The sequence below is a fragment of the Macaca nemestrina genome, chromosome 1, assembly GCF_043159975.1.
Source record: "Macaca nemestrina isolate mMacNem1 chromosome 1, mMacNem.hap1, whole genome shotgun sequence".
NCBI classification, from domain to species: domain Eukaryota; kingdom Metazoa; phylum Chordata; class Mammalia; order Primates; family Cercopithecidae; genus Macaca; species Macaca nemestrina.
In genome coordinates, this window is record NC_092125.1 from 163,399,493 (window position 1) to 163,427,170 (window position 27,678).

Sequence of the window (27,678 nt, forward strand, 5' to 3'; positions counted from 1 at the left end):
TACATATCATTGACAGCTTCTATACTACTCCAGAAAAGGCAAATATCTATATTCACCGAAAATATAAATTTGCTAAATATAGGTGGGATTTGTTTATACTAAAGTTCATTGCTTTATCCAACCCCATTCTCACACAAAAAATAAGCAGTAAAATGATACTAAGCTAAGAAAAGGACTGTTTTGGATAGAAATTAAATCATTTTTGACAATTTTGATGGCAATTATCACTACAGTGATAGACTTCCTCTTTTTACTATACTGAAACATGTGGACAGAAAGGGAAATAATTTGTAAAATGAATGAGGTAAATGTCATACATTCAATAGTGTAAATAAATACAAATACGGTTTTACAGGAACATGAACATAAGTTTAAGGGTTTTATTATCAAAGTCTTGTAAAACAATTTCAGAAACTGTACATCAACATGGCACAGACTGTAGCCTACTTTTGTTTCTACTGCACAAAAGTGAAGCCTGACACTTCTGTAACTAAGAAAACAGTTGCCTAACTACTTTGCATATATAACATGAAATCACCGTGTGCATAAGATTACTACTGCAGTAACACAAATTTATTGGTTTTATACAACTTGAGATCAAATAAAGGTACATTATCAAGTAGATTTGTCTTATTTTAAAAGCATATGAAGGTCAACTTAAAATGCACTACCCCTTTTTTCCAACACAGAGCTTAAAACAAATTAATCAAAGAGTGGAAAATTAAAAATAAAGGCAAGAGATAAGTTTTTTTTTTTTTTTCCCTTTAAGATGGACTCAGGATAGGTAGATAGCTTTCACTGATGTAGATGTGGAATAAATTATTACTTCAGGAAAAAAATTCCCAAACATTGTATGAAAAAGTATACAACTCTACTTCAAAATATGCTATTTACTCACTGCCAAAGACAGTTTTATTTGAAATCTTGTTTCTGTATTTAAACCCTAATTAGCCACCAAAAAAGGTTAGTGCATAATAACCTTTCAAAGTTAAATAAAAGCCACAAAAATTTTGCCACAAGGCTTAAAGGATTATCTATTTCAAATGCTCATTTCCAGATGTAACTATAAGAATGTTAATTTCTCATGTCAACAAACAAGACCATAAGCAGATCCATCATGTTGGAGGATTTTAATGACATTTAGGATATTCTTGCCACAATAACATGCAATCAGTGCATTTCCTACATGGCCCTATTACGGTAATGAATCAAATTATAGAAATACTATAAGTGAACTTACTTAATAAAGGAGATCATACGACATAAACAATCCATGCCTGCTGTATGTAGATGCATGCAGCTTTTCATTTTTGTTATGAAGCAGCACCAGAATAGTAAAACTGCTTGGTTACTCAATCAGATTTCACCATGACAAGAATTGGTTACCTCGTACCATTTTCTAAAAGCTTTTTTGATGTAAATAACTAATATCAGTAACAGGAGCTTTATAACCATTTATAACTCAGAGCTGTATACATCTAGGTTTGAGATGAACAAATACAGCATTAAGAAATCACACAAAGGAATGACACTGATGCAGGTATACAGTTGGATTCCCACAGAGGCAATATTCAGTCACTCATATCCATGTCTTCTTCATGATGATCATCCCCATTCACTTTGGATTCTCTTAGTGAATCACCAGTTCCCTTTTCCACAGAACATTCCTTTGTTTTAGGGGAACCTGTTTCTATTGGTTTCTTCTCTTCCTTTTTCTCTTTCTCACTGTCATACCCCTGTTCTTCTTCATCATAATCCCGTGTAACCTGCTTTGCCAAGGAGAATAATACAAGTAAACTTCTCCAAAGAAAAATAACTTCTGAACGTACCAACATCAACCCAAATATAAAAATAAATCAATTTGTAAACATACTTTTACATCTTTATCACTCTCTGATTTTCTTTCCCGGTCCTTTTCCTTATCTTTACTCTTCTTCTTCTTGCTTGTTGATCGTTCTCTTTCATCCCTACTTCTTTCTTTGTCTTTATCTTTCTTCTTCTCCTTTTTATGTCTAGAATGACAGTAAAACGTGCAGCAACAGGTTTAACTTGTTTAGATAAGCCTGACCCAACTTCACAGGATGTAAGTAGTACAGCAAAGATCCAACTTCAAAATCTTGGACCATCAAAGTACACAAGTAACATAGGCTACAAAACTAACTTGGTTACAGGACTAAAGTGTTCAATCCTTCATGGTGTTTAAGTTACAAGTCAGAAAGAGAATACATTAAAATATTCTTAGGAACTGTAACTGCTGAAAAGAAAAACTACAGGACAGTTTTAAAAGGAAAAACCTCTGAAAAATACAAAAATATTTTTAAATGATTAACATTCTTACCTCCTAGGGGATGGTGAGCGAGACAATTTTCTTTTAGGAGACCGAGGCTTTTTAGGAGATCTTGTTCCACTCCTGCTCCTTCGTCGTCGTCTCTCTCTAGAACCACAAATGTGTAAACTAGGTTTTAAAATACAGTGTGATCTTAAAAATGCAGACACATCATAGATGGTTCTAACAATGAAAGATGTGGCCGGGTGTAGTGGCTCACGCCTGTAATCCCAGCACTTTGGCAGGCTGAGGTGAGGGGACTGCTTGAGCCCAGGAGTTCCAGACTAGCCTGGGCAACATGGTGAAACTGTCTCTATAAAAAATACAAAAAAATTAGCCAGGTGTGGTGGTGCATGCCTGAAGTCCCAGCTACTCAGGAGGCAGAGGTAGCAAGATCACTTGAGCCTGGGGAGGTTGAAGCTGGAGTGACTTGTGATAGGGCCACCGCACTCCAGCCTGGGCAAGAGAGAGAGAGACCCTGTCTCAAAAAACAAAAAACAAACAAAAAAAAAACCGATAAATGAAAGATTGTTTCACAATACTGGTATGAGCTAAACAATTAAATGAGTAATATAAACATCTGCAAACCATGTACCTTTCCCTTTACTACCCTCAAGAAAACTCCTAATTTCTAGCAATTCTTTTAACTGCTGACAAAATGTTAGAAATAGTAAGCTTAAGAAAAAACTGATTTAACAAAACTAATGTGAGAGGGGTGACGTGTGAAGTAAACTATTACTGAAGAAGTTAGTTTTTGGTTCAAACATTCAGTGTTCAAAGTAAGTACAGAATAATTCAATAATGTGATACAGAAGGTAGTTACTAATAAAATATCCCCATATTCACCTTTAAATCATTAGATGAAATTCAGAGAACTAGTTAGAGCAAAGGTAGAAACCCTATACTCTAGCAAAATTGCCACCCCCAGTACCCCAACAACCCTGCTTTCACCAATTACTTTGAAGATATACAGCCTTCCCCTCCTTTTTACTGTGACTTAAAAAAAAATTCTGTTCTTGATTCTCAAAAGTTATTAGACTTAAAAAAAACCCTGTACTTAGTTGTCTAGTTTCCAAATGAAGCTTTTTTTCTACTTATATAGCCCTCTGTGATCCCTGTCCTGGAAACAATACACATAACTGAGTATTCACTTATCAAACATTGTCACGACTGTGTACCTTATACTTTTTGCTACTGTCTTGTGTAACTGAAACTCCAAATTCTCTAGATGGAAGAAATATTTTGTATTACATTTCCGTGTCCCTCAATAGACTGTAGCACGACTACAAACACAGTGGGTATTTAATAACTCACAGAAGATGCCTTAATTTAGAGCGACCCAATAATACAGCATGAGAAGGTACTTACATTATATAAAGCAACAGGTTTAAAAAACAAAAAACAAAAAACGCCTCAACAGTTTTTAAGGTAAGAAAATACATGTAGTACTTCCCATCTTTTCTATCTGTCACCTACCCCTCAGGCCTGATGTAGCATTTCCTTCTGTATTTATATTTGGTTTCGTTTTCATCCTTAAAAATTTAGTTTTTAAGAAAATTTTCATCACCCCAAAAACTTCTTAACCTTTAGCTATCACTCCAATCCTCCCTATCTCCCCAGCAATCAGTAATCTACTTGGTATCTTTATGGATTTGCCTATTCTAGGCATTTCATATAAAAGGAATCACGCAATACATGGCCTTTTATGGATGTTTCCAAGTTTCATCCATACTGTAGCATGTATCAATCTTATTTATTGCTGAAAAATATTCAGCTATATAGATATACCATTTTGTTTATCCATTTGTTAATGATATTTGAGTTAACTTTTTGGCTATTACGAATAATGTCACAAACATTCACGTAAAAGTTTCTGTGTGAACATGTTTTAGTTTTTCCCCAAGAGTACAACTGGGGGATCAAAAACCTCTTATGTTTAACATTTTTAGGAAATGCCAGACTGCTTTCTAAAACACCTGTATCAGTCTATATTCATACTAGCAATGCACAGGGTTCCAATTTCCCCACATCCTAATCAACACTTACTGTCATCTGTCAGGCTCGGCTATCATCTGTCTTTAACCATCCTGGTGACTGTGACGTATCTCACTGTGGTCTGGTTTGCATTTCCTTGGTGACTAATAATGTTGAACAGATTTTATGTACTTACTAGATATTTGCATATCTCCCTTGGAGAAATGGCTACAGATTCTTTGCCATTTTTAAATTGGGTTGCCTTTCTATTGCTGAGTTGTAAGAGTTCTTTATATATTCTATATTAAGTTCCTTATCAGATATATAATTTGCAAGTATTTTCTATCTAGCACTTTAGGTTTTTACTTTCTTGATAGTATCCTTTGGAATACAAATGTTTTAAATTTTGGTGAATTCCAAAAATTTGTCTTTTCTTCTGTTTCTTATGCTTTTGAAGTCATATCTAGGAAACCACCAAGCTCATGGTCTCAAAGATTCACTTCTGTTTTCTTCTGAAGGTTTTACAGTTTTGGCTCTTACATTTAGGTCTTTTATACATTTCAGTTAAATTTTTTATATGGCATGAACCTCCTAGTGAATTTAAGTAATGTTGATGAATAAAACAGGTACTGTAGCAAAACATGTGAATGAGATCTGAAAAATTGAATGAAGTCTAGCCCTTATTAATATCATACAAATCCCAAATTAAGGATGAAAATGTGCTTTTCGTGCAGTTTGTGCAATTGAAAGTCTGCAACATTTCAGTTTTCACTGACAGCTTAAAGATAGAATTAGTCTAAGAATGACACAAACCAGAATCTGCATTACTTTCCCATTAATTCAACAATCATTAAAAGGGATAGAAAAATTATCAAGTACTAACATGCAGATGATAAATATAGCTAACTACAATAAACTTTCTTAATGGAACAATTTAGTATGATTTAGCCATTAAAACTTAAAACTATAAAGAGAAAAACTCACCTCTGTTGAATTCCATGTTACTTCAAATATACTCTAGACCACAAAATATTAAGTAAAAAGAAAAATAAACTACATTATTCTTCACAAATTGCCTTTTAAAAACTTCAATAACGGCAAAATGTAACTTTTTTCAACACTGAAAATACTTATGTTCTGGAAAAGACTTCATATTCACAGCATACTGATACTGTTAGAAGCAAAGTTAAAAAATAATTGCCAAGAATTCACAATGCCACCTTACCTGCTTGCACTTCTAGAACGTCTGGCTGTGCTGTAACTTTTTGGTGGTGTTTTAGAACGTTTCTTTTCTTTGTCTTCTTTCTTTTTGTCTCTAACAAACGAACACAATTGATCAATGCATTAGAAGACTCAGCTGATGCCAATTTATATAGCACTACATACACAAGAATATAATCAGATCTAATACCATTCTTAAAAGCATAAATGTTATTCTGACAGAAACTGTTTTAAAAATAATACTTCACATGGCATATCTGAAGTACAGTAACTTCTTTTAAAATCCTATCTTCCTAGGTTTTCTCCTGAGTAGACTAAAGTAGACGATGGGTGAGAAAATAACTAGGATGTTGGCTTGAAATGTCTGGTAAACACCAATAAGTTAACTGTCTCTAGTCTCCTCAAGACTCCTTTTTCTCTCAGCTTATTACCACTTCCCCAACCCACCTCTCCTATCAGGCCAAAACCCATAGAGCACTACCAAAATCATTCATCAACATCATGAATATTCTTCCAAGACACATATCCCCTGTCAACCTCTATCATGGATCAAACAAGCTTTTATCTTTTTCTGCTGCTATGTATTATGAACTATTCAGGGCTTATTAGAAAAATATCATTAACAGATTGTGACTATAGCCATAACTCAATTTTATTTTTTTACAGATTCCTATAAATTTTTACTCCTCACAATATTTTTTCCCCAAGATCATTCTCCCCAAGATGCTGAGCAAAGAGTAGATAAATGATATATATTTGTTGAATGAGAAGTCTCATAACCCCCCTCTTTATTCTCTAATTTTAGGAATCAAAGTATCCCTCTCTTACTGTTCTAAGCTAATGTTTCCACTCTATATTCTCTATTTCATTTTTTTCCCCTTCTTTGGTCATCCTCGGTTCCCTCTTCATTCAGTCTTTATCATTGTTCCCTCTTCATTCAAATCTTTATCATCTAACTCCTGGATTACTCGAACAGTCCCCTAGTAGGTTCCAGTCATGCTTCCCATAAACTGATTCTGTACTCTGTCATGAATCTTTTAAAGTACAAACCTGAAAATATTAATTCCCTGTTCACCATTTTCAACCCATTCCAGTTGCCTCCTGGATCAACGGCATAGTGTGAACAACAAAGCCTTCCATGATCTGTCTCATTCTATTTTCCTGACCTCATTTTCTAGTCCTACTACACCAAAATACTGTTATTTCAAGAAACACCCTTCTCGACCTGAAAGCATGCCCCACGTTGAAATCTAGTCAAATCTTTCAGAATTTAATACTCGAGTCATTCTCAAACTTCTTCCAACATCAGCAAGTAGCAATCATCATTTAACAGTTCCTCTCTTGTAACTAAATCCATCACTCCTCTCCTAGCAATCAGAAAGTCCTTCAAGAAATGTTAAATTCCATTGTATAACTGTTCTATTGACCTTGTTTGATTCACTCTGTAGCACATAAGGGTTTAGCAAAGATAGTAAAGCTACCCCCACTCTTGTTCTCATCAGTTGAGTTTTATGCTTCCCAAGAGTAAGTTATGTTGTGTCCCCAGCTATATACTTAATGACATGATTTAACTAAATATATAAATGAACAAAATAATGCCAAATACAGTTGCTTCTAGAAAATTAAGATATTTTAGCAAGAGATAAAAAGCAGTTGCTAAAAAAACTAAGTGCTGTGAAACTGTATGCCTCACAACTATAAATGATTGGGGGCATACTAATTTAAAAGTGCTTGGCTCTACACAAAAAGACTGGTTTTTGAATGTATTTTTAGATGGAAACAAAACGTTAAGGTGTTTCTTATGAAAGAAGGTAGCAGGACAGCTAACAATTCCTACTACTAAGAAATTTTACTTAGGCCCTCAGCTATAAGCTGAAGTTTCAGTTTATAATGAAGCACCAGAAAAACAAATGTCAGCCTCCTAAACTCAAATATTGACAGTTTCTTCCCCTGTCTAGCCCTATTTCCTTGCCCCCCACCCCAACCACCTCTTTTGTTACTAAGTAGCACAGTAGTGGCGATATTGGGAACCCTAAAATTTGCTTTCTCACCCAATGCTATACCTTGTTTTTGATGTGCTCCTTGACCTTCTACCTCTCTCTCTGGAATGAGATCTTCTCCGTCTTGGGCTTTTGGATCGTCGCCGACTCCTAGACTTAGAATGTGACCGCCGTCTCGATCTGCTTCTTGACCGCCTAATAATGTAAAAGGAAGCCAATACATGCGTATAAATGTAAAAAGACTATAAATTTTGTGCTTAGTATCAGACAAAAGATTCAGACATATGGACTAAACAATTAAATGGGGGATAATTCCCTTCCAGTTGCTATTATTTAGCCCATAGAACAAACACCTTCAACACCTTAGGAATTAGTAATACCTTTTAACACTTGGAATTCCTCACCTTTTAATGATTTGCTCAACTTGTCAGATAGGTCCTTCTATGCCCACTGTACTTACAACTCCAAGGTTGAAACTACTACTAGATCATGAAGGAGAATAAAAATATGACTTATTTGCATCATCTTATACAATTATATAGCATTTTAGCATGTATTTCTTATTTGATTCCTCACTACTGCAGCTTAAACCTTATCATAAATCAAATACTTATATCATACTATATATAAACTATAAATTGGTCTCATTAGTCCATAAATGCCACTATTATTCCTATTTTATAAAGAGAAACCACTTACTGTGTTGCCATCTCCTATTTCAGATTTTTCTCTTAAACAAATTCCACTCCTTTAATCCACAATTTAAGAAACTCCAGGCAATGCAGACATTTTATAAATATATACAATTTGTATAAACTGCCTCTTTTACTCTTTTTTCCCTGACATATCTGTTTCTCTACTCCCCACACCGAGCCCCCATCCACTGTGTCCTGACCTGGCTCTTCCAGGACGTAAGAAGCACATCTAACCTTCAGATACTGTCATCCCCCCTACTGCATTAAAATACTCATTCTCCCCCTTTTTTTTTTAAGCGATGGGATTTTGCCATGTTGCCCAGGATGGTCTCGAACTCCTGGGCTCAAGCCACTAGCCCACCTTGGCCTCCCAGAGTTGGGATTCTAGGCATTAACCGCCACACCCAGCCCATTCTCTTCTATTTTAAAAATTAAGTTGCAGTCCTTTGCTTAGTCTTGATCACTTTTACTGACCATTCAACTTCTTTCTGTGCAACATTTCAAATATAGTCTAATTTTTCTGCCTACTTTTCAAGGTATGAGAGTATGGACATCTTAAAGACTTGTGTTAAACTCTCATTTATAAGCCAGGTAACTTAAGAGTATTATCTAACCTCTCTGACCTGGTTACTTCAGCAGTCAACACCTCCATCACCAAATAGCAGTCAACATCTCCATCACCAAATGGTGGCAAAGATAGAGTTTAGCTCGGTGCCTTAGTGTAGGCACACACCAGTGACCCTTGAATAACATGAGCTTTAACGGCATGGGTCCACTTACACACTTTTTTTTTTTTTTTTGCCACAACCAAATGTGGGTTAAAAACAGTATTCTAAGGATGAGGAACCCATGTATAGTAAGGACTGACTTTTCCTATAAGTGGATTCCAGAGGACTTGAGTATGCATGCATTCTGGTATAGGTGGATTTGTAACCAATCCCCTGCATATACGGAGGGACTGTACATTAAATATTGATGTCCTTCTTTCCTCTTACTGATGTGCTAATATAGCTTCTGTTGCCATAATTCCATAAAACAACTGCCTCAAAACCCATAGTAATGCCTCAATAAACTATTTGAGTTATTGAACTCAACTTTAATATTTTATTTTCAGCCACATTTGGAACTATTTACTAAACAATTCCTTGCAATAACATCTCCACATCCTAAGATGTTTTTATGTACTTAACTACCCTTCCATAGGCTCCACAAAGACATGGGAAGTAAGTCTTTTCATGACTGTATTCTTGAGCAACTATCACACTGCCTGATTTAAATAAAAGGCATCAATAATATACTTTGAATGAAACAGAAGCATATAAAATATCAGAATCACAACCTTAAGAGATTAAAGAGTTGTTTTTCAAGGGGAATGTACTACAGAGTCACTTTTCTACACTTACTAGTTCATATGAGCTTTTAACAGCCAGCCAAAGAGATTAGTGTAAAATATATTTAATAAAGTCAAAAAGCTTGTGAAAGTCACGATCATTTAACACACTAAGATGTGATGGTTAAGATATTACAACTGAGCTGGACTCATTGGCTTCTATCTGTCACCCCAGCACTTTGGGAGGCCGAGGTGGGCGAACAGCTCGAGCTCAGGAGTTTGAGACCAGCCTGGGCAACATGGCAAAACCCTGTCTCTTAACAACAACAAAAAAGGCGCAAAAATTAGCCAGGTGTGGTGGTGCGTGCTTGTAGTCCCAGCTACTCAGGAGACTGAGGTGGGAGGATGGTTTGAGCTGGGGGGTGGGGTGTGTGTGTGTGTGTGTGTGTGTGTGTGTGTGTGTGTGCGTGCATGTGTGGTGGGGGTTCCCACAACTCACAACAATGATCTCTGTTACGATGTATCACGAGTATCTGAATTCAGGGATATATTTCACTTCTACTTTTCACTGGTCATAGTAAAGTAATTAATATTAAAATGAGAGTCCCAGTAATATTTAATATAAAGAAAAAGACATAGGTTCTTTTTTCTTTTTTAAGATGGAGTCTTGCTGTCACCACGCTGGAGTGCAGTGGCGCAATCTTGGCTCACTGCAATCCCCGCCTTCCGGGTTCAAACGATTCTCCTGCCTCAGCCTCCCAAGCAGCTGGGATTACAGGTGCGCACGCCACCACTCCCAGTCAATTTTTGAATTTTTAGTAGAGATGGGGTTTCGCTATGTTGGCCAGGCTGGTCTCAATCTCCTGACCTCATGATCCACCCACCTCAGCCTCCCCAAGTGCTGAGATTACAGGCGTGAGCCACTGCACCTGGCCCAGGCTCTCCTTTTTAATAAGAGTTCGGTAAAGGGAAAGGAAACACATATCAATCGTAGTAATCATATTATGAAGTACATCCTGTTGCAGAGGTTAAACTAAACTATGAGAGCACTGTCATGGAAGATTAAGACTGCAAAGATTGTAACTTGAAGAAAGAAAAAGGAGCTCCTCAAGGTGGAAATGGAAGATGTGGGAAAACATTAGGCAGAAAGGATCATGAGCAAAAACATGAAGACATAAAGAAAATGATATGTTGAGGCAATTAGTCCTGTAACTTTTGGAGTGGCAAATGACACGTGTAAAAAGTAAACCAGACAGAACACTAAAGAACCCTGAAAGCCATTCTAAGGTTTTATCTATCACCTTATCAAGGCAATAAGGAGCTTCTCAGTATCTGTGACATGATCTATATTTGGGTTTCTGAAAGATATCTCTGAGAATGAGACAGACTAGGATAAGGTGGGTGACAGGGAATAAACATAGCATACAGGATAGATAATTCCTGTAATACTCCAAGAAATGACTTAAAATAAGAAAATGATATTAGAAGATAATAAAAACAGAGTGAAAAGGCCATCTCTGAGACAGAACAAATATGACTTTTTAGATATTTTATGATGTAAGTGCTTTCAATAGAGATGTGACAAAGTCTAGGATTCAAGTCACACTGCTCTTTAAATCCTGACAATAACTAGGAGAAATGATTTTATCTAATCCTTGGTAAAAACTAAGGGGTAACAGACACTAAGAAAAGGCAGACAACTGACAGAACTAGGTTCCAGAACAGACGAACCCAGGAGTGAAGGTTTAAGAGTCAAATGGTGACTGGCTGGGCATGGTGGCTCATGCCTGTAATCCCAGCACTTTGGGAGGCCAAGGCGGGCGGATCACTTGAAGTTGGGGGTTTGAGATGAGCCTGACCAACATGGAAAAACCCCGTCTCTACTAAAAATACAAAATTAGCTGGGCGTGGTGACACACACCTGTAATCCCAGCTATTTGGGAGGCTGAGGCAGGAGAATCGCTTGAACCCATAGGCGGAGGTTGTGGTGAGCCGAGATTGTGCCATTGCACTCCAGGCTGGGCAACAAGAGTGAGACTCCATCTCCAAAAAAAAAAAAAAAGTCAAGTGGTGGAGGGGTATGTAAAGTGAAGCTGAAACTAGCTGAAGTAACTGACCACAATTGGAATGTTCTAGTTCTGAATGTCAACCCTAAAAGGTTCTGACTAGAACCAGAATGCAATTAGGCCAATTAGGATTGAGTTTGGAAACTAAGAAAATAGAAGAATGGCCGAAATAGTTGGTGAATAACTTAGAGCAATGGCTTTCATGTTGTCATTTGCGCAAGTGTGGATGCTCTAAGACCCTTTTATGGGGTGCATAAAGTCAAAACTATTTTCAAAATAATAATAAATTACTGCCTTTTCCACTGTGTTGACGTTTGCAACAATGTCACAAAGGCCATAGTGGGTAGAAATACTGAACTCTTCAACACAAATCAAGGTAGGGGCTACTGAACTGCCCTAGGAGTCGCTATCTTCTTTACTGGCACTTCTGTATGCACTTGTAGTAAAAGAAAAAAATAACGCCACTTTTATAAAGATGTCTTTGATGAAGCAGTAGAAGTTAATTTTATTAAATCTCCTTAGAGTACTATTAACATAGTAGCAAAATTAAATCTAGTCTCTTGAGTAAATATTCTGTGTGATGAAATGGAAAGTATGCATAAATCACTTCTGATGCTTACGAAGTATAATGGCTATATTAAAGAAGACACCTGTGTGAGTTATGAGCTGAACTGCTTTTTCATTATCACCTTTGAGAATCTACAAAATGATTACTCAGACTTGTGTATTTGGCAGACAATTTTTTGAAAAATAAATGAAGTCTATTATATAAGGAAAACAGATGAGTTTGTTACAAATAATAAAAATCTGAGAAAATTAAATTTTGGAAAATGACTCCATTGTTATGAGCATGCCAGATTCCTAGTACTTGCATTTTACTGATGAGATCTAAGGTGATATTACCAGATGTCATTTTTTGATACTAGGTAACAAATACAAGTCAGTAATTTGGAAACTTGTATAATTCAATGAATCAATTATTTTTCATTTTGTTGCTCAAGTTCCAATACTTTCCTACCACCTCTGAATTTTTGGGGGTTTTAAAGTATAAATCATCTATTTCGTCTGTACCTTTTCTTACTTTATACATGTGTGAACAGACATTCACACACTCTAACAGCAGAGGTTACTAAAACACTTTAACTAGAGGCTAACAGATTAATAGCAAATTGAAAAAGATGTGACATATGTAAGCTATCTTTGTCTAAGGTATAACTGACTAAAAAGCAACCTAACCTGTGTCTAGAAGATGAGGGAGTCCTCCTCCTCCTAGAACGTGATCTTGATCTTGAATGCCTTCTTTTTTCTTCTTTCTTATCTATATTTAAAAGAAAAGGAACTCGCATTTAGAAGTCATTAAATAGGGGCCAGACGCAGTGGCTCATCCCTGTAATCACAGCACTTTGAGAGGCTGAAGTGGGAGCAGCACTTCAGTCCACGAGTTCAAGACCAACCTGGGCGATATAGTGAGGCCTCATCTCTACAAAAAATACAAAAATTAGCTGGGCATGGTGGTGTGTGCCTGTGATCCCAGCTACCTGGGGAGGCTGAGCTGGGAGGATTGCTCGAGCCTGGAGATGCAGGGTGCAGGGAGCTGTGATTGCACCACTGCACTCCAGCCTCGGCAACAGAGACTCTAAAAATCATATCAAATAGGAAGATTAATCCCTTTCAGAAGTTATTCTAATAATTTTTCACCTTAGTTTTCAGTTTTTACATACAACCCTTGAATGTTACAAGCAACCATTTTACAACTATGATTTTGACGCTTACTGAAATACTGTAAATTATAAATCATCCAAGCTTTTGGTAGATCCAAATTAGACTTCTAGTTCTCAGCTAGCTAAAGGTTCCTTTGACTATTTTACTTGCCAGACTTAAAAGGCTGTGAAATGTTTTCTGTAAAGCAATCTATAAAGAGGCTAAATTTCTCATTCTTTGGCTCTAATTTACTCTTAACAAGGTTCTAAATGAGGGAGTCCCTTTTCCATTCCTTGGTTCTTCACAGATTCAGTATTTGGCCCCCAAATGCAGAAAGTCATGATTCACTCACTGATTTTAGTCCACTTCTGTGACAGAATCAGATTTTAGTAAGCTAGCTCGCTTCCTATTATCTGTTCATCACTCCTCTTACCTACCAATCTTTAACTGTGTAAGTATAGAAAGGGGATCTACAACTACACATAAGGAATTTCTTAACTGGGGACATAACAAGAGAAATAAAGCCATTGTATTCTACACTCATTGACTATCATCAAAGTGAGATTGAGTTTCTTCCACATTTAAGTCATGTCATTAATAGGGTTCAATACATTATGAATGTCATTATCAATAATAAATTCATTAAAATATTGGTAAAAACATCAGTTCATAAACTACATTTAGTCATTTTAGTCATATGTTTTCAATAAAAACAGCAGTTAGAACACGGTGTGTAGTAAACTTTACATAGACCCGGCTGTGCTATCTAAAAGCTCCTATTGCTTGCCATGTGACTGTGGCTAATTATTTGACATTTTATTGGTTAAATAACATAACACATATAAAGCATTTGGTATCAGTTTATCCACTATTATACTTTAAAATTATTTTCCTAATACTAGGCATATTAAAAAACATTCCCATTTATTAAATGAATAAGATATTTATAAGAAAGAAAATCCAGGGCCATAGATCTAAATATATATGGGCAGATAATAATGGTATCTATTCATTTAATCTCAAAAAGACAATCTGCAAAGAAGACAACTAATTTTCTTTAAAGAAATAACACTTTAAAGAGAAGTATTTTCACTAGGTTCTCTTGATCAATGAAAAAATTTAAAATTAGGCTATCTCAACTTAGATAAACATAAATAATTATATCAAGTATTAGATAATCCTGCTGATTTTTTGGACTGGATTAACCATTGCTGTGGAAGGCTGTCCTGTTTGTTGCAGCATATCCAGCAACATGTTGGCCCTTCGCCCTCTAGATACAGTTGGCACTCCTGTGACCACCATAACTGTCTCCAAATACGTCTGAGTGGCACTCAACTATTCAATCTTTTTATCAGAATTTAGAACATTTTAAACGACTGGGGTGTCATTCCACACAATTCCACATGTGAAAGTCATTTTTGCCAAGAATCACACAACAAAACTGCATAAACATTGTTTACCTGGTTCTATAGCAGCAGAAATTAGGGACTGTGCTTCTCGTACTCTTTTCATTGCTTCCTCTATTTCTTTACTAGAGGTATCCGATTTTAGACTTGGTGAAACGAGACCAGCAGCTACATGATTCAACCTGAAACAGAATCAAGAAATGGTATCTGAAATATTTTAAAATGCACAGCAGCATTTCAAATAAATAAGTATATAATACCATTTTAGCAAAATATTCCTTCAAAAAAACAGAGGGGAGGACTCCATGATAACTTTGGTAAACTACATATAGTATAGCATTGTTTTGAATATTTACAAGTATTTGTTTTAATGACTAAGAGTCATCTGGAATTAGAAAAATACCTTTGCTGAACATCCACTGACTTTCCATAAACAAACACATTTTTAGAAATGCCAGTACAAGAAAATATGCTGATGCTAAGAACTTTTTTTCATATAAATTAAAAATTTTTGGCCAGGTGTGGTGGCTCACAGCTGTAATCCCAGCACTTTGGGAGGCCAAGGTGGGCGGATCATGAGGTCAGAAGATCGAGATCATCCTGGCTAACATGATGACACCCTATCTCTACTCAAAATACAAAAAACTAGCCAGGCGTGGTGGCGGGTGCCTGTAGTCCCAGCTACTCGGGAGGCTGAGACAGCAGAATTGCTTGAACCTGGGAGGCAGAGCTTGCAGTGAGCTGAGATTGCGCCACTGCACCCCAGCCTGGGGGACAGAGCAAGATTCCGTCTAAAAAAACAAAAATAAAATAAATAAACAAAAAAAATTTATGACATAGTAATTTTGCGGAGGAAGAACATTACCTTTTACTCTGTAGATGGGGAGGAACTAAGGCAGAGACCAACGGCCCACCAAAATTACACATGAGATCTTGAGTGGAAAGGCTAAAGATGCCCCTTACAGGTTAATACATGTAAAAAAATATTATAGGCCAGGCACGGTGGCTCACGCCTGTGAGCCCAGCACTTTGGGAGGCCATGGCGGGTGGATCATGAGGTCAGGAGATCGAGACCATTCTGGCTAACATGGTGCAACCTCGTCTCTACTAAAAGTACAAAAAATTAGCCGGACGTGGTGGCATGCGCCTGTAGTCCCAGCTACTCGGGAGGCTGAGGCAGAAGAATTGCTTGAATCTGGGAGGCGGAGGTTGCAGTAAGCCGAGACTGCGCCACTGCACTCCAGCTTTGGTAACAGAGCGAGACTTATCTCAAAAAAAAAAAAAAAAGAAAACAAAGATTACAGACACCAAATTTAGTAGTTATTTGTGGGCAGAATGGGAAATGTACTAAATAATGGGTACACAGGAAGCTTCAACTGTATTGGTATTATTTTATTTTATAAGCTGGGTGATGGGTACATGCTTGGTTTTATTTTTAGATAATTTCTAACAAAAAAGGCCACTGACTACTGAAGTCGAACGATTCTGTCCTTCTTTCCATGCTCCCTCACTTACTGATAGGGGCTTTCACCAAGTTAAGGGGAAAAGGTATAAAGTTCAAATTTATTATGCCAAGAAATAACCAGTGAAAAAAACTGATGAATTTGTCACATTATCAAGTCGGAAACAATTTCTGTGACAGCATGAAGAGCACTTATTAAAAGCACTAAAAGAAAATGTTGGCTCTTAATTATATAATATGTAATACTACTTTGCTCTGGGATAGTGATTCCCTCAGCTTTACCTCTAACTCCTACTATCTTCAGGACTCAGCCTCTGATGTTCAAACTAAGTTGTCCCCTTAATAATTCTTTTGCTATCATTCAGGTATAAGTCATTTACAATTACTATTCAAGACTCAAATGACACTAAAAGTATTTTAGAGGGGCTGGCTTACTTCTGTATTTCTCTCCTTGTTTCTAGGTAACAATATATATTGCTTGTCTTGAGAAAGGAAACTTCATAACTTTCTTACAAGCTATCAAAAAAAACTCTAGTTCTGTAGACATTCAGATATCACATCACCAATGAAAACAAAGAAAAAACCCTTACTTGGGATCAACAGTACTCATAAGCTTCAGCAACTGATCTGCAGCAAGAGACTGCAAAAAATAAAACATAAGAACAATGAGAATACATAAAACAATAACTAATATTTTCTGAGTTATGTTGAAATGCCCTGGGACAAACTGCCAAACCTACAAGTATGCTGTAGGCAGAAAACTGAACAACAGAAATCCATGCAAACTAAATGCTGTGAAACACACATTTTTTTTAGTAGCCACATTGAAAAAGAAAAAAGAAAAAAAAAAGAAACCGGTGACATCAGTCGCTACAGTATTGGATAGAGCAGCTTTAGCAAGTTATATAAAGATTATGAGGCTGAACAGTCTTGATATTATACAATTGTCTCCTTTAAGACTTTTTGACATAAAGAAATATGTAAAACTCCAAACAGGTTAGCCAATATAATACAAAAGATCTCTACAAAGTAAGAACTTCAGAAACAAAGGTTAGCTAAATTACAATAAAAGGAAAACTTCCATTATAGAAAAATTATAAACCACATTCCTAACTTTTCATGACTATTTACTCTGACTGTATGACACACTGATAATGTATTGGCTTCTTGTGAACCTATTTTCTATTTTGAACTATATATAAAAAAAATCCATGAACGGATAAGGAGTTAGTCATTCAGTGACTGTTTAAAGCTCTAACAAGTTTAAATAAGAAAAAAATTACTACAATATAGCCATTAGCTCCTGCTCTTGAAATGCAAACCAACAGCAAACAGATTTTCTGTAAAAATGGGTGAAAAACTTGAAGTTGCTAAGTTATACCTGAGAGTTCAAGTTTGCTCCAGGAAGCCCAAGTGCAGCAAGGGCAGGATCAAGAGTAGGAGCCCCCAAAGCAGCCAGTGGAACAGCGCCAATCTGTGAAATGTCAAATTTTATTTATGTAAAGCTTCATTTCAGTTCCTTATACCAGGGGTTAATACTTTTTTAATGTAAAGGGTCAGATAACTTCAGTTTTCAGGCTACATGGTCTCTGGTCTCTGTACAACTACTCAGTTGTACACAAATCCATATGACTACTGCTATCGTAGCTTGAAAGCAGCCAGAGACAATAAACTACACAAATGGCTGTGGTCCAATAACAATATTAATAGAAACAGGGGTCTTGCTCTCTATGACACCCATGTTCCATCCATTACAACACATTTCCCCCCAAACCCTAGATTAAGACAAAAAGACAAAGTATTTCAATATATTCTTGTGCTGATTTTAATTATTTACTGCTTCTCAGGATCAAAATCTACTATTCTTTGCCCTGCTGTTTTGTGATACTGGAGGCAGGACCTTTAGAAAGCATTTCTCCTTTGACAGCTGCCATGATATAACACTTCATTTGGAAAGAGTGCTGGAAGGACACTAAGGAAGGGGCTCTTCCTGGTTCCTGTGTCCCGTGATCATTCCTGTACCACCATGTCAAACCCCAGCAGCCTTCACCTCTCAGTGAGTTTCAGTATCAACTCCTTATGCAGCTCCCCAGGGCACCCAAGAGAACTTCTTTATTAGTCATTCTTCCAAAAACAAATCTAAATTTCAGCATAGATGGGGAAAGAGGAGTCCCCTAAACTAAATGGGTTTGTGTTCCTTCTGCTTCAGCCTCAGAGGTAGTGGTTGTTTCTTATACTTGTGATTCCTGTATTCATTAGAGTTCCCCGAGTAATCTCTTATCACTAGTTAGTAATTCCTTAAATGTTCCCTGTTCAAATTACTGCAGGGTTCTGCAACCTGCTTGACACAATTCTGATTAATGCATAATGTAATAGACACAAACCAGGAAAGTGAGGCTGCTTTAAAACCATCTGTAGCTTTTGAAACAGCCTCACTTTCTCCACACTGTGCTACAAGTTCTCCTTGTTTCAATTTATTTAGTAAATACAAACTATCAAACTTTCTATAATTTAACTGTTTATTCAGTACAGGCAAAATGCTGTGTTAATACTACTTTAACTTACTGTCCAACATAGCTATTGCATACATTAAAGGAATTTAGAAAATTACTCAGATTTGGACTGGGCGCGGTGGCTCACGCCTGCAATCCCAGCACTTTGGGAGGCCAAGGCGGGCAGATCACTTGAGGTCAAGAGTTCAAGACCAGCCTGGCCAACATGGTGAAACCCCACCCCTGCTAAAAATACAAAAATGAGCTGGGCATGGTGGCGCGCCTGTAGTCACAGCTATTTGGGAGGCTGGGGCAAAATCGCTTGAACCAGGGAGGTGGAGACTGCAGTGAGCCAACATTGTGCCATTGCACTCCGGCCTAGGTGATAGGGTGAGACTCTGTCCATCTCAAAAAAACAAAAACAAAAACAAACAAAAAACCCAACAAAAACACAAAAACCAAAAAAAAAAAAAAACAAAGAAAAAAGAAAATTACCTAGATCCTCATTTTATAGGTTAAAAAAACCCCTCAGAGTTAAGTGATAAAAGTCACACCCAAAAAGCTTAAGAACTCCTCATCTTTCATTTTATAGTTCACTTCAGTTAAGAGTCAATTAGTCAATTATTTACACAGGCAAAATGATATACTAAAAAGAATGCTTTTATAAATTTCCAGGTGAGGCTCATCATTCACTACAATCTTTGAAACTACTGACCAGTTACAATCTCATTAATTAGAATACACCGTATTGAAAGTGTCTTTTAGTTCTAAAATGGTAAGCTTCCTACAGCATTGTCAGTGTTAGAAACACTATTGCAACCAGTTTTCTTTCATGTTCCCATATCAAACGTCACCATCAAGAATCGCCTTTGTTTTCAAGCCAAATACGTAAAAGTAACAGGAAAAGATAAAGGGGAAGGAAAAAAAAAACCACGAAGGGCTCACTTGTGAAATTTGAACCTCAGTTTTCTTTCCTGGTCCAAATGAACACATTTTTAACAGTGTGTTCAGAGAAGTGTTCGTGCCTCATGAGACGGTTCCAAAACTACTTAGGGTTATTTTGAAAGCCAGTGGTAAAAGTGATATAACAGATATTTTACGATTTTCAGAATGTTCTTAAAATACAAAAGTCTAAGAGATCCTCTATACTATTTGTGATTTCGATATAGCCCTTTACAATACTGTACACATGATAATGCTATCTCAACTAGAATCTCATGAGTACCTACAAGCTCAAATATGTTTAGCTTTATCCACAATTCTGTGTTTTCTTCCCCCCCATCTTTTAAGAATTCAATAGAACGAGTACCTGGGTAAGTGGGTTAGGAGTAGGCAGGAGTCCACCACCAGGCAGAAGACCTGCCACTGCATTAGCTGGTGCCAACAGAGACAAAGCCTTAGCTTCATCAGGAATAACTCCTGCAGAGAAACATCCTTGCATTAGAACACATTCTTTTCTAAGACAGAAAACACACAAAAACACCCAGAAAATGTCTCCCTGATACACCACCTGAGTTTGTTGAAAGTACTTATGTTCGCTAAAATACAAAGCTTGATTTCTATGATTATTTATCATTAATTTTATGTCAGAATGAACTTCAATGTGTGAAAATTTTTTCCTTTTTCTCTACAAATGGTTAAGTTTCTAGAGTAAAAAAAAAATAGCACAATACACACTACTTTTTTGTTAACACTGCCAAGATTTCATCACCTGTACTCGATTTTTAAGTCATGAACCAAACGTAAGCAAGCACAGTCGGTTCTCCAGGGGTGTGCTCTCAACTTTCAAAAGCTGTTTTATGAACAACGACTCGTGTCGGCTGCTTCACTATAAAGCACACAGAAAAATCAAGATACACAAGACAAAAAAAGTTTGATTTAGGGGTTAATAATATGGTACAGTTACTATGATTTTCTTTTACACCTACCATACAAATTTTGTAAAAATTAAGAGAAGAAAGTATGTAAAGGAAATATTCTGTTGGAATCAAGCGTAGGGCTTTTGCTGACTCATGAAAATGAATATGAATGTTTCTGAAGGTCTCTGAATACACACAGGATGTGTGCATGGGAGTGAGAGAGAGAGAGAGATAGGTAAAACAACATGGCACATTCCTTACCTGTACAGTAAAATGCTTTATGTTTCGCCATGTGCCATGCTAACCATACCAAAAAATGCTGCTATATAGTGCCAGTTGAAAAGCTAACTTAGCCAAACTCCTTAATCCAAAAATGACATATATATCTGTTTTTAAAGCCTAATCTGTGTACAGATAAAATCTAAGGGTCCTAAAACAAATATTTATGTAGACAATTTAAATTCTATCCAACAGCAAAAGCCCTATACAGATGGATTAATCTGTTAATGTGCCCAAGCCCCCAAAATGAGAGTTCAATAATACAATTAAACTACATATTTGCAAATACCAGTAGTATTTCTGTAATACATATTAAGAAACTGCATCTCATCATAAAACATACAATATGTACAGGGCACTTAAGAGAAACTGGATAAGCTGCAGAAGAAAACTGTTGGGTGGTATTTTCAGCAGGGCCTGGTATATAGTTCAGGCTGAACCAGGGAAAAGAACTGTAAAACACAACAACAAAAAAGAAAAACCACTGTTAAATAAAGGTAATGGTTCCTTCCACCTATACTGAGAAGTGCCGATAATATAAACAAATGTATACTACACAGCACTGTTATCTTGCTTGTGTCAGAGCTGTCATCAATTTAGATACCAAGAGTTATGGAGGGGAAGGGGGAGAAGATCATTTAGATATAGGGCAGTAATGCATCAATATTAACAAACCTACAAAGATTATGGGATAATTTTGCATGCAAAATTATGTCTCAAGAGGATATATTCAGTAACAACATCTTACTCAAATTAGTGCATTTGCAACATTTCTGGCAAACTAAAATCCTCTTGAATTTATTGTGAGACACCTGATAGAAGATCTGCATCCATTAAAAAAAAAAAAAGTCATGCATCTGATCCTCTGATTAAAAAAAGACTATTTAAAAATAAAACTACAATTTAAAAATAGCAATGAGGCCCCTCACCAGTTAATTTTCATGCGTCAAGAGTATTTTTTTTACTGCTGCTTTGATAGAACCATGAAATACTGCATGAATGTGTAGAAATGAAAGAAAAAGAAACAGACAAAAGAAACAAACATTAACCAAGGAACCTAAAAAATCCCCAAATCCATTACTATTAAGAGTTCCTTCCAAATTAAGCTATCTTAGTTTTACCAGTTAAGACTATTCCTTACCGTAGACTATGTCTACTGTTCTAAAACACTGACCAAGAGCTAACACCAAAGTGTAATAGCTAAATCTGGAGGGAATGGTATTTACTGGAGGTAACATTAATACAGCATATCATACCAGAATTAAATTCACCAACAATAGAATTCTGAATGAAATATTTCCCTAATTCTATATACTGTATATTCCTAAATATTTCACTTCCAAAAATAGGTCCAGAAAAATTACTACGGCCTGAAAATATTTATGAAAGTCATTTATATGATATACTGTATTATGTTCAGGGATTGGGAACTATAATACTTAGCCAATAAAAAATTTAAATTTACAGGCTAACCAAAATGTTTTACATATTACTCACATGATTTGACCCTTGTTCCAAGACCTATACTCTATTTTATTCATCCTGAATTTGAATTCTGTAAATTTTCTGTTGATGGTCTTATCCTACAACAGGCACACTGACATAAAAGAAATTGCTTAACCAAAACACACTAACTCAAAAATTTATCTATCTATATATTATAAAACCTTAAAACTTGGCTGATACACTTTAATATCATGGAGACAGAGGTAGTATTACATAACATGCCTTAATCCATTTACAAATATAATTTCTTTAAAAAACCAGAGGCAATTTCTCTAAGTGTTAAGGACTAGACATTTCACAACTTTTACAAAGTATGGTGTAAATGTTCACATTTGTATTCAAAGATTTCAGATAGCATTATCAAGATTCCACTTCCACTGACCAGTTTATTAAGGAAAGGGGAAAGCATTTAAATCCTGGTCAGCATATTAAATTATTAACTTAAAATCCAGCAGTTTCATCATATTTCAATGATTCGAGTAAAATTTATAGTTACCAAAAAGCAAATCAAGCAGCAGTACATTGGGAACAAACTAATTATGAAATACGCCTTAGAAAATGTTACAAAATGGTATTAAAATTTCTTGTCACAGTGGCTTTTTAGATCCAAAAAACCTGCTCATTTTTTTTCTGTCAAATTACTTTAACAGCCTAAAATGTAAAAAGAGAGAAAATGTAGTTAACAAATGGTTACACCAGGAAAACACTTGGGGCACTTGAGTGCTTGCTGGCCTTTAGTTAATGTCTAGAATCCCCTGTAGCTGCAGAGGACCCACTGTTTTTCAGGCATCTGGAAGGGTTTTGCATTTGCCTTCTCCACTACAAAAATCACACACACAAATAACAGAGAGAAGAATTTATTATTTAGAGATATTCTAGAAATATAGCAAGAATGAACAAGAAAATCTGGCATAAATAAAACACCCAGTGCCCATTTGGCACCTAAGCTACAGGAAATCTTGAACTTTCACGAAAACCAAAATCGTTGTAACCCTTGGTATACTGAAATTCAATGTGGTTTTTTTTTTTTTTTTTTTCCCGATTATCAATGTGAGGAAACTTTAAGAAAATAAAATCAACCTACTCATTTATTTAAAACAGAAATAACATCATGCATTTATTTGAAGGCTCTGTAAGCATACATGGAGTGAATCATTTACTCTCAGGGCTTTTTCATAAAACTCAACATTAAATTAACTAAGTAGATGTATCTCAGGGAGTTACAATAAGGGACATGGTTTTAAACAACTTAAAAATGTTTTAAAAGAAAACAAAAGGTAAATACCTTATAATAACAGACTTAATTTCTCATTTTTAGAATTAAAAAAATCTGCAAGCAAAAATTACGGACTGCAGTATAACAAGGGTTTAAAAATGTTAATAGCTTAGATTTAACATGCTACTAATGCTCACTCTATATTTACTGAGGTAGATGGTCATCTTAGGATGCCCACATAGGTAGTTAAACAAAGCACAAACCTTCTGCATATGGTACGACTATCAAAGCTCTGTCAACGAATACAGTATTTGTCAGATGCTGTGCCACAACTGCTGAGTCTGGATCATGGAACTTAACAAAGCAGACACGAGATGAGACTGGCAAAGGTGAATCACTAAAAAATAAACAACATAAAAGAGAAACAGAGTATCAGTTAAAACAAATGCTAATTCACAAACCAACACATTTCAAAAGTAAAACAGATAAAAAAAAAAACCTAACTGTATACTAACGTAGTTAAATTCAAAAGAAAACACTCTCAATAATATACTCTTTATTGAAATAATGTAGTGAATTGCAGTTCAGATAAAAACTTATAATCACAACTTATATTTACAGGGTATCAGGTTAAAAACAGTTTGGTACTAAAGTCTCAGAGACTGAGGGGACCACAAAATTGTCAGCAGTTTCTTTCATAATACTAATACCAGCTATTTTTAGATTCAGGTAACAGTAGTTTGGGTTTAGAAACTTCCTTATGGCTTTCTCAGAGTAAGAAAGATGAACAATTTTTACGTCAGGGACAAAAGAATATCAGGAGAAAGAACATGTACTCAACAATCAATGAGTTTTCTTGAACTGCATAATAAACAGGTCCCATGCCCTGCGCTCTTTCACCCACAGCATATAAGAACTCTTATGCACTATAAATAATCAAGGATTTCTGGCTTGGAGCACTTTCAGATAAAAGAAAAAATTTAGGTACACATGGAAGTAGTACTATGCTCCACTAGTGCTACCTTGTAAAGTTTCAATAAGCAAAAGGGCCAGTTCCCTCAGCAAATTACTTCCTTAGGTAAAGAAAGACAAGTGCTAAACGGCAAGCTATGGCAGTGTAGGTAAGATAGGTAACACAGGAAGCAGGGTTTTTTTCAACTGTTAAGTTACAGCGTAGTTCAAATTTCTGCCTTGAAACTCTGTGCAAGAATGCAGGGATGACTCAAGCCCATACCAAAAGTTATTTGGAAAGCTAGTGCCCTAAGGCAGAAATAAACACACCATCCCTAGTTAATACACTCTAATGTGTATTAGAGTCATGGGGGGGGGGAGTTGGGGGTAATTCACACTCTTCGATCCACATCAATTAAATCACGATCTCTGATGAAGTTTGAGCTCTTTCTCCTTTAATTCTGACAATTTTATGCACCTGAGGTGCAAAACTACTTCATTGTAACGTTAATATAACACATCAAAGGACTCATTAATGAAAAGGAAAATCCTATTTTAACACTATCTGAATGAGGCTTCAGTTTCTAACAAATGAAACACACTCATGTGTACATAAAATTGCATTGCATCAGATTTGGTTATACTAAGAATTTCAGATTCATTGTTGAAAAATAATTTATTTTAGGCCTAACAAAAAACCCCACAATTTTTAACATGATGCTATACATGGCCTGAGAACTCAAACCCATTACAACTTCTGATACAAGTTTCCCTACAAGGATCTCCCAGGCTAAGCACAGACCCTAACCCAAGATCAAAGCAAAATTAACAGGGTATCCACAAGCAAGTTAAGCTACCTTGTTATATAGGCTCACTGTTGAATGTTTCTTAAAGAATACAGTGGTTTTTAGATGTGAAACACTGCTGGTATAAAATTTAACAATGTTGCACCTGCAGTAGTAAAAAGAATGTTTTAGCAATTTCTCCTTAAAGAAATAGGAGGGGTCTTACTATGTTGACCAGCCTCCCACTCCAGCTTCCAAAATAGATGGGGCTGCAGGTGTGCCTCACTGTCAAGTACTTTAGCAGGTTTAGTAGGCTATGGCACTTCACATTTCTTTGCTGACATCCATGTTTCCATCACTAAATTACAAAGCTCTTTTAATGCTATCATCTCTAATCTTAACACCCAACACGATAGTGTTGGGAAATAGCGGGCACTTAACACTTCTTAAAAACTAGCCTCTACCAATTCTTTAACACTTTTTATTGTTATCTTATGAAAAGAAATGACTCCAAATATGGTATTTTTAATGAACAGTTCCTTAGGAAAAAAAAATACTGCCCCCGTGCTCAAATTGTATTATTTATACTTGGCAACCTTAAAGGGCCTCATATTTTTTTTCCTACCCATTAATATCATAGGAATGCTCCAATTATTTTGGCTATCTCAAAACCTGTTAAGAGATGGTACGGTACAGACTAAATATGAATTTGAATACTATGAATAAGATAGTAATTCAGAAAGGAAAATATAATTTCATCTCTCTCCACTTCAAATGGCCTCCTTTAGATGGATTTAAAACAAGTTTTTGTTAGTATCTGGGCCCAGAATTACATTCTTAATTAAAATTTGTCTTTTTTTTTTTTTTTTTTTGAGATGGAGTTTCACTCTTGTAGCCCAGGCTGGAGTGCAATGGCACAATCTCGGCTCACCGCAACCTCCGCCTCCCAGGTTCAAGTAATTCTCCTGCCTCAGCCTCCCGAGTAGCTAGGATTACACGCATGCGCCACCACATCTGGCTAATTTTTGTATTTTTAGCAGAGACATGGTTTCATCATTTAGTCAGGCTAGTCTTGAACTCCTGACCTCATGTGATCCACCTGCCTCAGCCTCCTAATAAAATTTATCTTAGTAAGATAATATAAGATAGAGGACTGATGCCTGAAATTAATTTTTGTGCTCTAAAATTCTGTGGAAGTACTGCTTCCAAATATGACATGTATTTTACTCTGTATCTCTTAAAAATTAATATAAAGTAGGGAGAAATGAGGAACAAGATAGGTAAAGTGAGTCCTGCATGCCACTTCTGTCCTCCATGACTGGCTGTACAGTTTTTAACAGTTCTTACGTGTCCTCTGAGGGCTATTTCAGAATCTTCTAGGCTATATACAGAAAACCGAGATTTCTGTTGTTCACCTAAGGTCTGTAGAGAATCTTTTTTATGTGAAGGCCCAGATTCTTAACATGGTATTCATGCCTACTAACATACCAGAATTTCAGGTTTAGGCCACTGATATCAGCCTTTCAACTTCCACCTTAATAGTGTGCTAAGTGGAGAATTTTGAGCTCATAAATGAAAGTATCTCCAAAACCCAAAAAAGGAGGTGTGTGACAAAGAGGACATTAACCTGAAAACTTGACTGTTGACCTCATGTGCCCCCTCCTCACTACATAAAGAAATATACAGTAAAATGGTACATTTATTAAAACCATTTTTTCTTTAAAGATGCACTAAACTCTTTCCCTTACCTAATATACTAATTTATACTTATATGACCATTAAAGTATCCATTTTGGGTCACTGAAAAGTTACTAATGAACTTCAATTTATCTCGGTATTACAGCAGCCTTAAGTTACTGCATAGCTGTGACATACTTCACTGGGATCATTACCTGATACCTGATAAGCACTTTGCTGGGCAATCCCACTAAAAGAAAGCATGTGAAGATCTTACAAGTTACTTGGCTAAATCAACAAACTCCTGATCAAGTGGTAAAGGAGAGTCACAACTTGGGTTCGAGGTCTAGTTCTGACACTGGCAGTATGGCCTGGGCATACAAAAAATACCTATGTAAATTTCAGTTCACGAACTTGTAAAACAGGGTCAAAAACATTTTTTCCTCTGGGTTTGTAAGGATTAAGATAAATTTAGAAAGCAAGTAACTCACAATAGACATTCAAACAATGCTGCATTTCCAATACACATTTCAGAAACAACCAGAATCAAAACAGTTTAACAAGAGTATATGTGGGGTACACTGACAGATGCTTTCAAACAGCTGCAGAGCCATCATGCTGTAGAGAGGGTTAGAATATCCCCTATTGTAAAGATAGTATCTTTATTTCTCAGTGAAATTATAGGCCAGAAATTCTGGTTTAAAAGAAGGAATAGATGGATTTAACAATGAC

General features: G+C 36.1%; 1 protein-coding gene across 7 annotated transcripts in view; it reads right to left on the reverse strand.

Annotated features, from left to right (window-relative positions):
- Positions 1–366: 366 nt before the first annotated feature.
- LOC105498363 (serine and arginine rich splicing factor 11) overlaps positions 367–27,678 on the reverse strand; it is a 46,267-nt gene continuing 18,955 nt past the window's right edge. For 2 of the 7 annotated variants that reach the window (XM_011770419.2, XM_071091310.1), the window contains 11 exons: positions 23,797–23,930; positions 19,983–20,092; positions 17,563–17,655; positions 16,772–16,821; positions 14,774–14,901; positions 12,849–12,930; positions 7,585–7,716; positions 5,526–5,615; positions 2,339–2,455; positions 1,874–2,012; positions 367–1,769 (listed from right to left, as the gene is read on the reverse strand). In XM_011770419.2, coding sequence (XP_011768721.1) covers positions 1,572–1,769; positions 1,874–2,012; positions 2,339–2,455; positions 5,526–5,615; positions 7,585–7,716; positions 12,849–12,930; positions 14,774–14,901; positions 16,772–16,821; positions 17,563–17,655; positions 19,983–20,092; positions 23,797–23,930 — 1,273 coding nt within the window. In that variant the 3' untranslated portion in view covers positions 367–1,571. Of the gene's footprint in view, positions 1,770–1,873; positions 2,013–2,338; positions 2,456–5,525; positions 5,616–7,584; positions 7,717–12,848; positions 12,931–14,773; positions 14,902–16,771; positions 16,822–17,562; positions 17,656–19,982; positions 20,093–23,796; positions 23,931–25,341; positions 26,138–27,678 lie in introns of those variants that run through there. The other 5 variants (XM_024798144.2, XM_011770421.2, XM_071091329.1 and 2 more) reach the window with 4 other exon arrangements.